A 16,870-nucleotide genomic window follows, 5' to 3' on the forward strand; every position below is an offset into this window, starting at 1 on the left:
CAAAGAAGTGGCTGCTGTTTCCAGTTTTCACTATGCACTGAGCAATAAAGTAGCACATAAAAACTGTCACAAAACAATTGAGTGTATTCCATTATCTGACCAGAAATGTCACCCCTCTTGCCAACTCATTGCCTTGAAAGATGAACATCTTTATGAATCCTCATCTCATTCTCAAGACAGTATGCATAATTCATTATAAAACAGGTAACATGGAGTCCAAAAGCTTGTTATGTTTATGAAATAAACACATAAAAATTAAACATGATACACTGCGAAGGAAAATCAGAGTTTTGTTTATTTTCATAAGGGACGGGTTATGAATGCATGATGTAAAAGCTGAAAAGCCACCACCAAACTGTGCTAGGGACACTGCAAGAGAATATACGCAGGGAAATATCTGTGCAAATTCATCTTAATATCAGATGGTAGAAAAAAAATATTTCTTTAAATAGACTGTTTATACTCGGGAAAACAGATTTGATAAACTGAACAAGTAGGCACGGCCCCTCTTATGATGAAATCACAGTGCCAATGGAGTTCCAAAGAAAAAAACTGAATTTGAAAAAAAAAAATCCAAATAAAAACCAACACTGCTATTGAGATCTTTCTTTTAATACGCCATGAGATATCTTGATTGTATATTTTCCAAAGTACTTTCCAGTCACATCTCCCAACCCTTCCAAAGATCTCACCAGTCTTCAATGCAGTTAAAATGCTGGCTTACAGTTTTGTCTATCTTCTCTTTTTGAAAGCAGTATAATACTAATGACTTTAATGGTAATACATTCTTATCTAATAAAGCACAACATTTACAAGTATCAGAAACCCAGTTTTGAACATTTGCATTAATCCTGAACTGGATCAGCATTCTGTGGGTTTGTTAAACAGGCAGCAGTTTGGCTTATGACTTATTCCTAAACACATTTCTGCTGAGCAAAGGAGAAGAGAGAGGAAGAGTGAATGCTGCATTTCTCCATTGGCCCCGAAAGTGCTAATTTCACAAAGGGATACACCAAAAGCAAACATGCAATGGTTGTTTTAAAACTTTTACTGCAATATAACAATAGAGTAAACAGTAATTAGACACCTACCAATTTTTCCCCAAAACAAAACAAAAAAAAATGTAAACAGGAAAATAACTCTGCCTATACTTGTACAGCTTCTCAAATCATGTTAGAAGGGTCTCACATTCAACTCAATGATCAGCAAATTTTAAAATAGCAGTAATTATTTTCATTTTTAAGAAAAGGTTCCCTTTCTTCCCCTCTCCCACCCCAGGTATTTAACATGAAAGATGGGCTTCCTTACATATTAATTTTATACTTATGTGAAGCAGCAACAACCATCAATAACTTGGCATTTCTGTTTGTAGTTGCTCCAAAATTTTTTCAATTTCACAAAGCCATGAATCCAGTGTTGCCATGAACAGAGAATGAAATTCTAGGTAGCAAAGACTCTTTCTGAAACTGATGTTAAGTCAAAGAAATATAAAGCAGGGCATTACACTAAACTTCTGGATCTAGTACACTAAAAAGAGTGAAACCTAGGAAAAGTTACCTACTGTTTTATCGAAGAAATTAAGACCTGCAAAAGCTGATTTTTTTGGTTGTATCCTATTTTACACACTGTGTGGATCTGCAGCATCTGCTACTTGAAGCAGACATGCACTGTATTTATCCCTGCCCTGTATTCTAGATCCCTCCCTCCCCACCCCCAACCATCTACTACCGTATACCAAGTATTGTGGATATGAGCCCAAGTCATCCCAGACAAATCCAGTGAACAAAGTTAGTGTAATGCACTGGTGTGAAGTGTGAGATACAAAAGAGTCCCTTTCAATCTTCATCAAAGTTCTGCTGTAGAAGAAAATTGGCAGCCAAATTCTCATTCTTCTCACAAGCAAAATATGCTTGTATCACAAGTCCTTCAGGAAATCCTAATGCCTTTAACTGTAAGAAAAGAAGGAAAATATATAAATCACTGGGACACTAAAAATGAAGTTAACTAATATGATATAAAAATATATAACCTTACGGAAACTGGTATCTCAAGTGAGTTTTAGTATATTATGATGGAAGATAGGATGAAAGCACCTGTAAGAGTTTACTTTCCTTCTCCTACTTAGAAAAAGCAAACATGTCTTATTTGCAAAAGCAATTCCTTAATCTGAACCATTACTCTCTCTCTTTTTTTTTAAAAAGATTTATTTTATTTATTTGAAAGACAGAGTTACAGAAAGAGGTAGAGACAGAGAGAGACGTCTTCCATCCGCTGGTTCACTCCCCAGTTGGCTGCAACGGCCGGAGCCGCGCCCAAACGAAGCCAGGAGCCAAGAGCTTCTTCCGGGTCTCCCATGTGGGTGCAGTGGCCCAAGGGCTTGGGCCATCTTCTACTGCTTTCTCAGGCCATAGCAGAGAGCAACCGGGACTCGAATTGGGCACCCATATGGGATGTTGGCGCTTCAGGCCAGGGCTTTAACCCAGTGCGCCACAGCGCCAGCCCCAAACCATTACGCTCAATCTCCTTATTCAACACTTCATACTAAAAAACAAGTGATCAATTATTAACATTACAAGTTATATTTTGAAATCAACATATAGCATTCTATTTTTATCTCCTTAACATTTATAGCATATTAAATGGTGAGAGCAGCTACGTAATTTCACCTTTCTAGTATATTACAGAGGCTTTCCATCATCTCAACTACCTTAGATTAGATTACCTCCAGAAACGATCTTTAAAAACTGGGCAAATATGTAATTCAACACAAATAACTATTCATCCATGAAATAAGGAAACACAAAAATGAGTTTGTTATCTAGGTCTTGCCCAGATTAAACCTAAGCTAGTAAGAACACATAGGGCAAAATTCAATTACATGCTTCTACAAGACACCTATTTTATACTCAAAGCCACAAATATGCTCAAAGTGAAAGGGTGGAAAGATAACACGCAAAAAATAACCAAAAGAGAGCTTGAATAGCTGGTTATATTGAATCAGAAAAAGTCTTTAAGATAATGTTACTGGGGCCAGCACTGTGACATAGTGGGTAAAGCCGCTGCCTGTGGTGCCGGCATTCCACATGGGCGCCGGTTCCAGTCCCAGCGGCTCCACTTCCAGTAAAGCTCTTTGCTATGGCCTGGGAAAGCAGCAGAAGATGGCCCAATTCCTTGGGCCCCTGCACCCACATGGGAGACCCAGAAGAAGCTCCTGGCTTCGGATGGGCACAACTCTGGCCATTGCGGCCAATTGGGATGGAAGACCTCTCTCTCTCTCTGCCTCTCCTCTCTCTGTGTAACTCTGATTTTCAAAATAAATAAACCTTTAAAACAAAAAAAAAGATAATATTACTACAGACAAATGACATTTTGATTTTTTTTTAAAGGAAGGGATCAGGAAAACACAACATTTATAAACATATATAATAGCAACAAGGCCCCCAAAATACACAAAAAACTGAAAGCATCAAAGGGAGAAACTGACAATTCAACAACAATAATTAACATCTTCAATATCAACACTTTCAATAACAGGGGCTGGTGCTGTGGCAAAGCAGCCCCTGTCTGTAGTGTGCAGTTCAAATCTCGGCTGCTCCACTTCCAATCCAGCTCCCTGTTAATGTGCCTGGGAAAGGAGCAGAGGATGGCCCAAGTGCTTGGGTCCCTGCACCCCACCCACATGGGAGAACAGAAGATGGAAGACTTTTCTCTCTCTCTTCTTCTCTGTGTAAACTCTTTCAAATAAATAAAACAAATCATTTTTAAATATATATATATACAACAGCTGGGCAGAAGGCCAACAATGCAGCTAAAAACCAGATTTGACTAGCACACACATTCCCCTCAAACCATGCTATGCCATAAACAAATCGAAGACTGAAATTGTATTATGCAATGTATGTTCTCTGACCACACTGCAATAACCTTAGAAATCAATAGGAGGAAATTGGGAAAGTTCATAAATGTGCAAATTAAAACAATCCTAAACAACAAATGGATCAAAGAAAAAATCACAAGGGAAATGAGGAAATACATGAGAAAAAGGGGAACAATATCCAGCATAATGAACTTATGGGGGGCTGCTGCTACAGCAACGTTTAGAGGGATGTTTAAAGCTACAAACATCTGTATCAATACAGATATTCAATAACCTAATCTCCCACCTTATCAAACCAGAAAAAGGAGCAAACTAAACCCAAAGCAAGCAGAGGAAAATTAGAGGAAAAAAGATTAGACAGGAAATAAATAAGAGACTAGGAAAACCAACAGAGACTCAATAAAATCAAAGGTTAGTTCTTTTAAAAAAGGAGTTAGAGTGATAAATCTTTATTTAAACCCATCAAGAAAAAAAGAAATCTGAGAACTCAAACTACGAAAACCAGGAATATACGCAGAAATGTTACTACTTTTTGTAAAAATAAAATCTTTAAAAGAGTAACCACAAAACTTCCCTAAAAGAAAAGCCGAGGCACAGATAACTTTACTGGTGAATCCTATCAACCATTTAAGGAAGATTTAATAACAATTCCTAATCAAACATGCTATGAGAAAAGTGCAGTTCAATATTCATCACAGAGATGTGAAAATCCTCAAAAAACTGCTAAATCAATAAATTTAGGAAATACAAAAAAGTGTATACCATGACAAGTGGGATTTATCCGAGGAATGCATGGCTGGTTCAACATAGAAAAATATATCGATGTTAATAAAGCACATTAAAAGAACAAACCAGGAGGCCAGTGTTGTGCAGTGGGTTAAGCCACCACTTTCGACACTGGAACCCTACACTGGAGCACTGGTTCCAGTTCTGGCTGCTTGGTTTCCAGTCTAGCTCCCTGTCAATGTGCCTCGGAAGACAGCAAAGGATGGCCCAAGTACTTGGCCCCTGCCACCCATGCAGAAAACCTGGATGGAATTCCAGACTCCTGGCTTTTGCTGGCTGTGGCCATTTGATGAGTAAACCTGTGGATAGGAAATGTTTTTCACATTTTCTCGCTTAGTCTGTCACTCTGCTCTTGAAATAAATAAATAAATCTTAAAAATAAATAAAAACTAGGGGGCTGGTGTTGTGATGTAAAGGGTTAAGCCATCGTCTGTGATGCTGCCATCCCATATGGGCACTGGTTTGAGTCCCGGTTGTACCACTTCTGATCCAGCGCCCTACTGATAGCCTTGGAAAAGTGGCAGAGGATGGCTCAAGTGCTTGGGCCCCTGGCTTCAGACCAGCCCTCTCTGACAATTGCAGCCATCTGGGGCGTGAACCAGTGGATGGAAGATCTCTCTTTCTCTCTCTATAATTCTGCTTTTCAAATAGGGGAGCAAAGGAGGGAGGGAGGGAAGGAAGGACAGGAAGGACAGGAAGAGAGGAAGAAAGGAAAAGACAAAACTATATGATTATCTCAATACAGAAAGGCACTTGACAGAATCCAAAACTCTTTAGTGATGAAAACACTCAATAAACTAGGAATAGAAGGGAATCTCCTTAACCTGACAAAAGGCACCAGAAAAAAACACAGACTGAAAGCTTTCCTGTAAGATCAAGAACAAGACAAGGATGCTGGCCCTTGCTACGTCTATTTACCAATATACTGAAGGCACTAGATAGGGCAATTAGACTAGAAAAAGAAATAAAAGGCATTCACAATGGAAAGGAGGAAAACTACCTCTATTTTTACTATAGAGCATCCAGAACAAATCCTAAGGAACACACATACAAATTCTTAGAACTAGCAGATGAGTTCAGAAGATTTTAAGATGCAAGATTAGCATACAAAATTAAAGTGTATTTCTATATACCTAGTAATGAACAATCCCATTCATAATAGAATCAAAAAGAAAAAAAAATTTAGGAATAAATCTAACAAAGGCAATGCAAAAATTTTACAATGAAAACCACAGAACACTATTGAAAGAGATTATGTAAAACATAATAAATGGAAAGACATTCCATGTTCACGGCTTGGGAACACAATATTATTAACATTTCAATACTCCTCAAATTCATCCACAGAATAAGGATAATCCCTACCAAAATCTCAGCCAGTTTTATTTTTTTTGGGGGGAGGGAGAAGCAATTAGACAAGCTGATCCTGAAACTGATACTCAGTGGCAAGGGGTACAAAATAGCCAAAGCAATCTTGGTAAAGAATAAAACTAGAAACACTTGACACTTCTCAATTTCAAAACTTACAGAAAGCCACAGTAAACAAGACAGTGAGATACCGGCCCAAGAATAAACAGAAAAACCAATAGGATAGAACTGAAAACCTAGACACAAACCCTCACATTTATGATCAATTGATTCTCAACAAGGAGCGAAGACAATAATAAAGGAAACATAGTCACTTTTTCAACAAATGGTGCAGGGGCAACTGGCTATCTATATGCAAAACAATGAAGTAGGGCCCCTAACACCTCATATCATATATAAAAAAATAACTAAAAATGGACTGTAAACCTACATGCAAGAGCAAAATACTCTTAAGAAAAAGGAGTAAACCACACAACCTAGGTTTAGGCAATACTAGGTACCAATACCAACAGTGCATGTTTAAAATAGGAAAAATATAAACAACACATAAATCAAACCAATAACCCCAAATTCAAAAGAAAATTAGTCACTACAGAACAAGTGAGGCAAGTACTGTTTACTCACTTGGGTATTTAAAGGGGGAGGGGACCAGCTTAAATATCTTTTAGGAAACATAACTATAAACCCTGAACACTCTTATATATTATATATATAGTATCATAAACAAGGACAAATTATTATCTAGATAACTTTGCTAAGACAGGGAAGTGTTATGATCCTCTGACCAATCACAAAATGATAAAAACCAGGTGTCTGCAGTGCTACAACCTGCAATGGTCAACATGGTAAAGATACAAAGTGAATCAGGATAGCTAGGTCCTGATGTTCACAGTGAAATATAAATTAAAAAACTGGTAATTTAGAATTGGGTATATTTTATGATACTTTTTCTTAAAGCTTAAATTTTTAAAAACACCAGTAAAATTTTTGTAGTACCCTGATGTATTTACATTTGTTTCTTCCAAGACTGGCAAATTACTGCTAGACCCTTGATTTTGCAAAGGACCAGACTGTCTGACCACAGTCCCTTGACAAAGGTCTCTTTGGCTCTGTAGTGACAGAAAATACTATGGATCTGCTCTAGCCAACAGTAGCCCAAAGTGACTACTAAGCATTTGAATTGTGGCTAGTGGAACTCAACATTTTTAGTTGTACTTAGACTCACCCTTTCTATAGCTTCTTTTTCCTGAGGTGTTACTTGAATGTAATTCATATGACCACTTCCAGCTTCTGCAATTCCTGCGTTGCCACTTCCACCTCCTCCTCCTCCTTGACTGCCAGCTTCCTGAACTGGTTCATTTAACATCTGAATAAAATGCTCCTGGTGTTGGCTAATTTGCTGTGGTGATTTGAAGGGCAGAGAAAAACAATGCACTGATATTAGTTACCTCAAGCAAAACAGAAATTTTAAACACAAATCTGTAACTGCAACTGTGATACTTCAGAGTAATTCTGAATTTCTGTCTTTTACAGACGTATTTATGTACTATTAACAAAACTTGGCACTTTTGAGTAAGGTGAATAGTGAATAGCAAATCTAAATTCTTATACAGAAACACTGTGCCTTCCTCATAAAATTAGCTAAAATACAATGGGAGTATAAAATATATGTATTTCTTTTTTTGTAACTTCCACACGGGAAGGCAGTACAATACTGTACAAAACTCTAATGCTTGGGGTGATCTGAGTATCAAAAAAGCCTACAGCTTTACTTTCTAAGAGGCAATGATCTTTAGGTAATAACCTTGGGGAAAGTGATTTTAAAAAGTTAAACAGTTTCTTTGTTAAATAGCTTCTCAGATTCTTTAATATGTTAATGTACATTGGGAATCTCTAAGAAGGAAATATAAAATGTTTCCCAAACTTATTAACTGACTTAAATTAACACATCCTCTATACTTCAGTACAAATGCAACTCTTTTCAGTATACCCTTCTAGAACATAATATTCTACTGAGAGCAGGCTGGAAAGATGGTCTAACTATTCTCAAAGAGTCAGTGGGGAACAGGAATATTCACAGACCATTTCAAAATACAATACACTCTAGGCCCCACTTTCTAAATTAATACTGATTAAAGAGTCACCTGTAGTAATTGAGGATTCTCTCGACCTATCTGTTGTAGCAATGCTGGAAGCAGGGAAGGATTCTGTTGAATAATTTGTCTCATCTGTTGAAACTGAGGTTGATTCCGTAAAAATTCAAGGGGATGTCCTAAAATACACAAACACATTTTTTAAACAAAAGCAATAAATATAAAGTAGCTTTAATCATACAGTATTTAATCATACAGTAAGACAGCAAACACTATCAGTTAAAATTCCGAGTTTTTAGAAGTAATAAAAGTGGTACAAATAGTGAAATTTTCAAATTATGTATACGTCTTACACTGCAGAAATCATTCTGATCAGCAAAGCTGGAAAGTGCAGAACACTGTAGGAATCAAACTTCCCTACAACCGCCTAGGCACTCAATAAAGTCCAAAACTACTAAGAACTTGTGCCTTGCTTGTGTTCAATGAAAATAAAGAGTACTAAAAGTTGATTCTGTTGCTCATAGGTTCCAATGCAAAAAATGTAGCAGGACTGACAGAAACAAAAATCTCACTTTGTAATACACTTATGAGTCTCTTAATGATGGGATACTGTCTGAGAAATGTGTAGTCATATAATTTTGTTACTGCATGTTCATCACAGGATGGATTTATACAAATTCAGATGGTTACGCCATCACTAGATGGCATGGTCTTATGGCATCAATGTCATAAATATGTGGGCTTTCACCAACTAAAATGTAATCATGTGATTCACAAATCTTTGAGGTAACTAAGATGAAAAACAACCTAGTGTTAACACATCTAAAGTGCTTTCTTTCATCTCAGACCCCTTTACAATAGTCAAAATTAATGCCAAATGAGGCACAAGATACAGAATTTGTGACTTTGGGGAGTGCTGGTCCTTACCTCCTCATGCTGTATGAAAAATATGTATATAAAATTGTTCTTGAGGTTACTAACGAGATGAGATTTTTTAGATGTTGTCATTTCCTAAATTATTGAGGAAGAAATCTTTCACACTGAACTGCCCATAACACATGGGTATTTATTCTGTTTAACACTAGTTTTTTTTTTTTTTTTTTTTTTTTAAGGTTTTCTCATTTATTTGAAAGGCAGAGTTACAGAGAAAGGCATACGCAGAGTCAGAGAGTCTTCCATCTGCTGGTATACTCCCCAGATGGTGGCAACAGCCAGGGCTGGACCAGGCCGGAGCCAGGAGCCAGGAGCCAGGAGGTTCTTCCAGGTCTTCCACATGGGAGCAGGGACCAAAGCCCTTGGGCCATCCTCTGCTGCTTACCCAGGGGCATTAGCAGGGAGCTGGATGGGAATGGAATAACCAGGATGTGAACTGGCACCCATATGGGATGCTGGCACAGGTGATGGCTTAACTCTCTATTCCATAGTGATGACCCCTTAACATTAGTTGTATAAAAGAAAATGAGATTGAAAGATCAAGTTCTCAAATATGTGCCAAATGGGACAGCACCCCAAATCTGAACCAGAGCCGTGGCCTTCTCTTTCCATGATTGTGCTGAACCTAAACAAAGGACAGGCCTGTCTTCTGGAAGAGGCACTTAAGGATTGTTGTCAATCCGCAGTGACTGCCTTGATCAGAGTTAGGAAATGTATGAAGAAAAATGGCCTCCTTAAAATTAACAGTTTAGATCACTTACCAACACACATAAGAAAGAATGAAGAACACTTTGTAATTCCTGGGCCTACCATGGGCTCCAAGCTGTGCTCTGCAGTTAAGACTCAAGGCAATTGAGTGGGTACTGACAAGTAAAGGAGATAGTTAAATGCAAACTGGGAAGCATCTTTTCCTTAAAATAAACTAAAAGGGATATGCCCATTGACTAAACTACAGCAGTACTGATGTTTAATATACGCAAGGATACCTTTTACATCTTCTTGGTAGAATTTCTTTTGGGCCTCATTCTAACATTAGTGAACAGAAACATACAAGGAGCTGGTACTGTGGCACAGTGTGTAAAGTGGCTGCCTGTGATGCTGGCATCCCATATGGGTGACAGTTTATGTCCCAGCTGTTCTGCTTCTGATCCAGCTCCCTGCTAACGTGCCTCGAACAACAATGGAAGAAGGTCCAGTGTTTGGGCCCTTGCCACCCAGATGAAGTTCCTGGCTCCTTGCTTCAGACTGGTTCAGCCTTGGCCTTTCCAGCCATTTGGGGAGTGAACCAGTGAATGAAGATCTCTTTCTCCAACTCTCTCAAAATCAATCAATCAATCTTTAAAAAAAAAAAAAAAAAAAAAAGGTGATACGAATGCACTGGGAATGAACCTCACCCCTAAAACATTTGATTAAATCACTGCACGCTGAAAACTCAGGGGGCATTTCTTCCCCGTTCAGGACTCTGCTTTACCTCCAGAACTTGTCGTCGTCGTCGTCGCAGTTGTAGTTGCGGCACCTGCAGCCACTGCTGAAGGCTGAGGAGCTCCGGTACCAGCTGCTTGCGGGGGCTCAACCACAGCCTGACTTTCTCTATCTCCAGGGATTCCCTACAACACAATTTCCAAGCTTTAAAATACCCTATCATGCAAAATTAGTTAAGTATTAGAGAAAAAGACTTATGGTCTATTTTAATATCCTTGTCTAGTTCCCCAACACATTAAACAGATGTCTATTCGAATTAAAAATCAAGGACTAAAGAACATTAAGCTGCATGAATTAAAATCATATTAGAAACGACTTAGACATGATGTGGAAGAAGCCATAATGTGGTAATAGAAGGCAACACTGTCCAACAGAACTTCACATGATGAGGGGCATCTTCTCCTAGCTGTGCCTGCACTCTCCTGTAAGATGCCTAACAGTCATAAAAGCTCTCTGTCATTTTAAATTGAACAGAACCAAAGTTTGTGTGCTTTATTGCATTAGTTAATTTTCTACCTACTTAGAAACTTTCATCAGCTGTTGCTCCGTGATAAAAAGGATCATATTCATAATGCCAGTCTTAAGCTCATCCAGAGAAAAGTTTTAGATGATCACTTGACAGCTGTGAAATGATTCTAGAAAGAACAACTACTAATAGACAAGTTCAACAGACAGGTGACCACAAGGACCAGGCAGGAGGGTCTCCTCTACTAAGCCACAGTTCTGAGAAAGCATCATCCAGAAAGTGTCACAAAAACCAATCTTTTAAAAAAATACACAAAACAGGTCTAACGAAGCTGACATAACATTTAGGTGATGCTTTCTACTGAGTCTGCTCTATCTATTTTCTAACTATTATCTAGCAGAAGTTACTGCAGCTTAAAACTGCACTGACTTTTGTGACCCTACCTTGATGTACATGATTTACAGGCTTCTCTTCTACAACCATTTAAAAAAATCTTTATTAAATTCTTGCTGATTTTGGAAAGGGCAAAATGAAGGAATATTACAACTGGAGTAAGAGAGCACAAATGCTTCCATTTGCAAATAAACCAGAAGCCAATCTCATTCAGATATAAAGAATGAACAAGGTAATGGCTGCTAGAAAATTAGCTGTAACTGTAGGCAATGGAAACAGTTTTGAGAGAGTTCATCAATTCTAATCCTTACATGAGTTGTTACTAACAGACTACACAGATAAAGGGCCTTGAGTTTCTGTCAAGTTCCCCAACAGGTTTGTTAACTAACAAGTTAGCCCTCACTGCTGCAGATCTACCTCTAATTCTCTCACATGGAATTACAGACTCTTACTAAGTAAATGAGCAACACTTCTTCTAGCCATTCACTTTCACTTGAAACAAACACTAAGTCTATCAAAACAAACCCAAAAAACTCAAAACAAACAAACCCACTGGAATTGTTTCATGAACTCATTTCTATTATTTACATAATCAGAGTTGATGCTACACAGTACTTTTAAAATCCAGTAACACTGGAAACAGTGAATCATTTTTTTGTACCTCAAAATCTCACATACAAATCTGATAATATCAAATTAATGCAGACAGAATTCTAAATCAGGTACTGCTCAAAGTTGTTCCATTAAAAAAAAAAAAAAAGGCAAAATAGATTTGTTTAGGGGCTCCACAATTATTAATCCAACAGGACTGCTCAGTTACAAACGAATTTCATAGATAAACAAGATGCCAGCATTTAAAGATACTACTGAAATGTTAGACCATTCAATCAACAATTAATTCCTCTCCCCAACACACTAACTGGGGCTACAGGGTACTTTCTCTAACTGGATAGCTAATTTCACAACTAATTTAGTCATGTTGCCTTCTAACTAAAAACACATCAGATTTTTTAGAAAATATTTTGTCAACACAAAATACTGACATATTTGAAAAAATAAAAGCATTATATAAATTATCTAGTATACATTATTCTTCTCCAGTGAATTATTAACTTGTCACTTAAAATCCAAGTTTCTTGAGATTTTATCTTAAGCAATCTGAATGAAGAAAAGTAAAATATGTTTCTTACCATTAAAAGATACTCCACAGCTCTGTCAGGGTTGTTGAAACTGGCTCTCAGGGCTGCAATTACTTGCTCTCGTTCATAGCCCATTGACATGATCTCAGTCACCATATTCTCATAAGACTGACCTGTCACTAAAGAGACGGGGGAAATTTTCTATATACTTCTTGACTGTATACATGCTTATGCTTTAGCCACTACTGTACTAGGGTTACAAAGATAAATAGCAGGACAAATTATATTATTTTTTATAGCATGGAGATTAATGGTCACCTAAAGACATCCATGTCCTAATCCCATGAATCTACAAATATGTTGTTGCACAGTAAAGGAAAATTGGGGTTACTCATGAAATTAAGTTTGCTTATCAGCTGACTTTAAGACAGGCTCAGCATAATCACAAGAAAAGAGAGACAGATGAGAAGGTCACAGAGGACAAACAGCAGGACCAGAGATGCTGGTGCCAGAACCCAAGGTATGAAGGAAGCCTCCAGAGGATGGAAAAAATAAACAAATCTCCAGAAAGGAAAGCAGCCTTGCTGACCCCATGATTTCAGCCCAGTGAGTCCAGAGGCAGGTCTGTCTACCCTAGTACTGCAAGGTAATACATCTGTGTTATTATACCATGAAGTTTGGGGAGTACTGTAGCATTAGAAAACTAATATGCCTCATAAGTACAAGAGAAACATCAGGTACAAATTTAACAAAGAATTAGGAGGATGTCAGGGAAGGTAACCTGTGAGAAGACAGATGAATCTAGAAAACATAGAAGGGGCTTTTTAAGCAATCAATTGTGATGTGGAAGTTTGCAGTTTTCATTTGCCATCTTGTGTTATCACCAAAACAGTGGGTAAAAGGAGGTCAGGAACTAGAAGGTGAAAATCTCATACTGCAAAGTCCAATGCCTTAAGGACTACTACTATTATTCTCCCAGTAAGTCACTTCTCACAGGCTCTCTCCAGTTCTCCATGGAGGGTGAAGATTTAACTTGCTCTTCACAAAACAGCACGCAACACTCAGATTTGCTGCAAGTAACCTTCCCCCATAAACCGACCTTACTAAACCAATCTTTTTTGGTATTCTAGGTACCACTGCCATTCTCCCCATCTCAAAGAACTGGACTTGATTATCCTACTTGCCCTCTGCTTCATTATCCTCACATGTCCTTCATGTCAGCCCAAGACACACACACACTCCCTTGACCTCTTATCAATTCCTCTTTCAGGAAGTGGTTCATTATCTGCTTTCTTCCTTCAGAGTAAGAGGTGTCCACACCTGCTATCTCCACATTTCCTCACTTTCCACTCACCTCTCAACTAACTCTAATAAAGATTTCCTCCTCAAGCCATTATCTGTCTTCCCCTATTCAACAAATGGTACCTCTATGCACTCAAGGGCTGCAACCAGAAACCTTAGTGGTTTTAACCCTTTCCCCTCCTTCCACATCTAATCTGCCAGCTTATTTATTAGGTCCTATCTTGTAAATTATATCCCAAAATGCATCTAGCTCCTTTTTCTGCACTGCCATTACTCAAGAACAGCCTACAGACAACCTCCAGTCTGGACTACAGCCTGCTTCCACTCCTGACCCCTTACCTTCAACCCATTCTTCAGACAGTTGCAAAAGTGAGCTTTACAAAAAAATAAATCTCATCTCACACCCTTAGTGATCCTCCACCACATTCATCTCTGCACTACATCAGCAAGCCCCATCTTGTCTCTCCAGAGCCTTTACATGTGCCAGCTGTGTGGCCAGTTCCTTCACACACTTCAGTTCTACATTTACCAGTTACAGGCCCAGGCAGGTGCTGCCTAGCCACCGCACTTTGTTTTCCTTTTGGAAATTCTGTGTTCTTCACAGTTACTGTGATTTGCCATTTATTTTCTGTTTCATTATTTTTTCTTTTCCCCACCTGAATGCAGGTTTAACCATGCAGGAGATCATGTCATCTTACATAAGTTTCAAGGGCACTTGCTATCTACTGAATTATGACTTTTTTCTATACACTTTTTTTTTTAAAAAAAGGTATTTAATAGCTGGAAAAAAATTTAAGTGTCCCCGAGCAAATTAAGCATTTATATATCGCTTAATGACCTGCTATGGTATGGATATGGATTATCTCCCAAAGTTTTATGTGTTAGATGCTTGTCCCCCAACAAGGTGATGTTGAGATGTGTAGAACCTTTTAGGAGGAGCTTAATGGGAGCTGGCTGGGTCATTTGGGGGTTGGGTGGGCATTGCCCTCAGAAGATATTAAAGTAATTCTCATGAGACCCTGAGTTAATTGTCAAGAGTAGTTGTCACAAAGCCCCTATTCCTCTCTCTGGCTTCTTGCCCCACCATGTAATCTTCACCTCCTCTTGCACATGCTCCTGCCACTGTGATGCCACGTGCTATCATGCTTTTTTTACCAGAGCCAGTCAATGCCATGAACTTGAACCTCCAGAACTGGGAGCAAATAAACTTGTTTAGGTAATTGGCCTCAGGTATTTCATCACCGTAACAGAACTACATGACCTTTCTTTACCGATGCATAAAGGCACTTTTTAATATTTTTGTTTTTTGATTATCCATGGATAGAATTTAAGCACATAGACAGTGAATGCCGAAACAAAAGTAACCTACTTCCCAGATGCAGAATCAGCATCAATATACACAAAATTAAGAGCTGCAGAAGATCAGGTTGATACTATTTTTAACATGATGTTTCACATTACTTATCACAGAGGAGCTCTCTCTGAGGAAGGTCTACTTTCCTTTTAAAAATGAGGAGGTTGGGGCCAGTGCTGTGGCATAGCAGGTAAAGCCGCTGCCTACAGTGCCGGCATCCCATATGGGCGCCAGTTTGAGTCCTGGCTGCTTCTCTTCCAATCCAGCTCTCTGCTATGGCCTGGAAAAGCAATAGAAGATGGTCCAAGCCCTTGGGCCCCTGCACCCGGATGGGAGACCCAGAAGAAGCTCCTGGCTTTGGATCGGCGCAGCTCTGGCAGTTGCGGCCAACTGGGGAGTGAATCAGCGGATGGAAGACCTCTCTCTCTGCCTCTGTTTCTCTCTGCATAACTCCAACTTTCAAATAAATAAATAAAACTTAAAAAAAAAAAAAAAAGGCTAGAACACGATCAAAGCATCAATGACTAGTAAGTCAGGTGCTGAGATACACATGCAGGTTGTCAGGGTCCAGAGCCCCACATGCAGTTAACGTACCTTCTATACACAATGCTTGCTAATTGTTATAAAAACTCAAAAAGAAATGTGTGTAAGCAGTATGACACATTTTAAATCTTACAAATATAAAGGCAAGTGACTTGTAGAAATACTGGGGAGAGGGGTTGGCGCTGTGGCGTAGTGGGTAAAGCCGCTGCCTGCAGTGCCGGCATCCCATATGGGTGCCAGTTTCAGACTCAGCTGCTCCACTTCCAATCTAGCTCTCTGCTATGGCCTGGGAAAGCAGTAGAAGATGGCCCAAGTCCTTGGGCCCCTACACCTGCATGGGAGACCCTGAAGAAGCTCCTGGCTCCTGGCTTCGGATCAGCGCAGCTCTGGCTGCTGCAGCCAGTTGGGGAGTGAACCACTGGATGTAAGATCCCTCTCACTCGCTGCCTCTCATTCTCTCTCTGTGCAACTCTTTCAAACAAGTAAATATTAAAAAAAAAAAAAAGAAAAGAAAGAAATACTGGGGAGAATGGCCAAGAGACAGAATTAATGAGGCCACGGCCGGCACCATGGCTCACTAGGCTAATCCTTCGCCTGTGGCGCCAGCACCCCGAGTTCTAGTGCTGGATGGGGAGCCGGATTCTGTTCCGGTTGCCCCTCTTCCAGTCCAGTTCTCTGCTGTGGCCCAGGAAGGCAGTAGAGGATGGCCCAAGTGCTTGGGCCCTGCACCCGCATGGGAGACCAGGAGAAGCACCTGGCTCCTGGCTTCGGATCGGCGCAGCATGCCAGCCACAGTGGCCATTTGGGGAGTGAATCAACGGAAAGGAAGACCTTTCTTTCTAAATCTGCCTGTCAAAAAAAAAAAAAAAGAATCAATGAGGCCAAACTACTAATGACGATCAAGAATGAGTTTTTTAGACTTACTGTCTAGACCATGAGCAGTTATTAAATACATGTCTTTTAGAAACTCTACTCTGGCAGGGAAGAGATCAGATGGGAAGAAGATAATGCAAGAGCCTAAGTAAGGTAAGGATCTAAACTAAGGCAGCAAAATGGCTGTGAAAACAAATTTTTCAAAGACATTAGGAAAAAAAATCAATTAGACTCACTGGGCCAAGAGACACAGAGGTCAAG

The 16,870-nt window shown here is 39.2% G+C and overlaps 1 protein-coding gene across 1 annotated transcript in view; it reads right to left on the reverse strand.

Annotated features, from left to right (window-relative positions):
• Positions 1-273: 273 nt before the first annotated feature.
• The window catches only part of RAD23B (RAD23 homolog B, nucleotide excision repair protein), a 49,926-nt gene continuing 33,329 nt past the window's right edge, over positions 274-16,870 (reverse strand). Inside the window, exons 6-10 of the mRNA XM_062207803.1 lie at positions 12,589-12,716; positions 10,529-10,664; positions 8,176-8,303; positions 7,257-7,430; positions 274-1,949 (exon numbers count right to left, since the gene is read on the reverse strand). Of these exons, the coding sequence (XP_062063787.1) occupies positions 1,836-1,949; positions 7,257-7,430; positions 8,176-8,303; positions 10,529-10,664; positions 12,589-12,716 (680 nt within the window). The 3' untranslated portion in view covers positions 274-1,835. The remainder of the gene's footprint in view (positions 1,950-7,256; positions 7,431-8,175; positions 8,304-10,528; positions 10,665-12,588; positions 12,717-16,870) is intronic.

The sequence above is a fragment of the Lepus europaeus genome, chromosome 12, assembly GCF_033115175.1.
Source record: "Lepus europaeus isolate LE1 chromosome 12, mLepTim1.pri, whole genome shotgun sequence".
Taxonomy (NCBI): domain Eukaryota; kingdom Metazoa; phylum Chordata; class Mammalia; order Lagomorpha; family Leporidae; genus Lepus; species Lepus europaeus.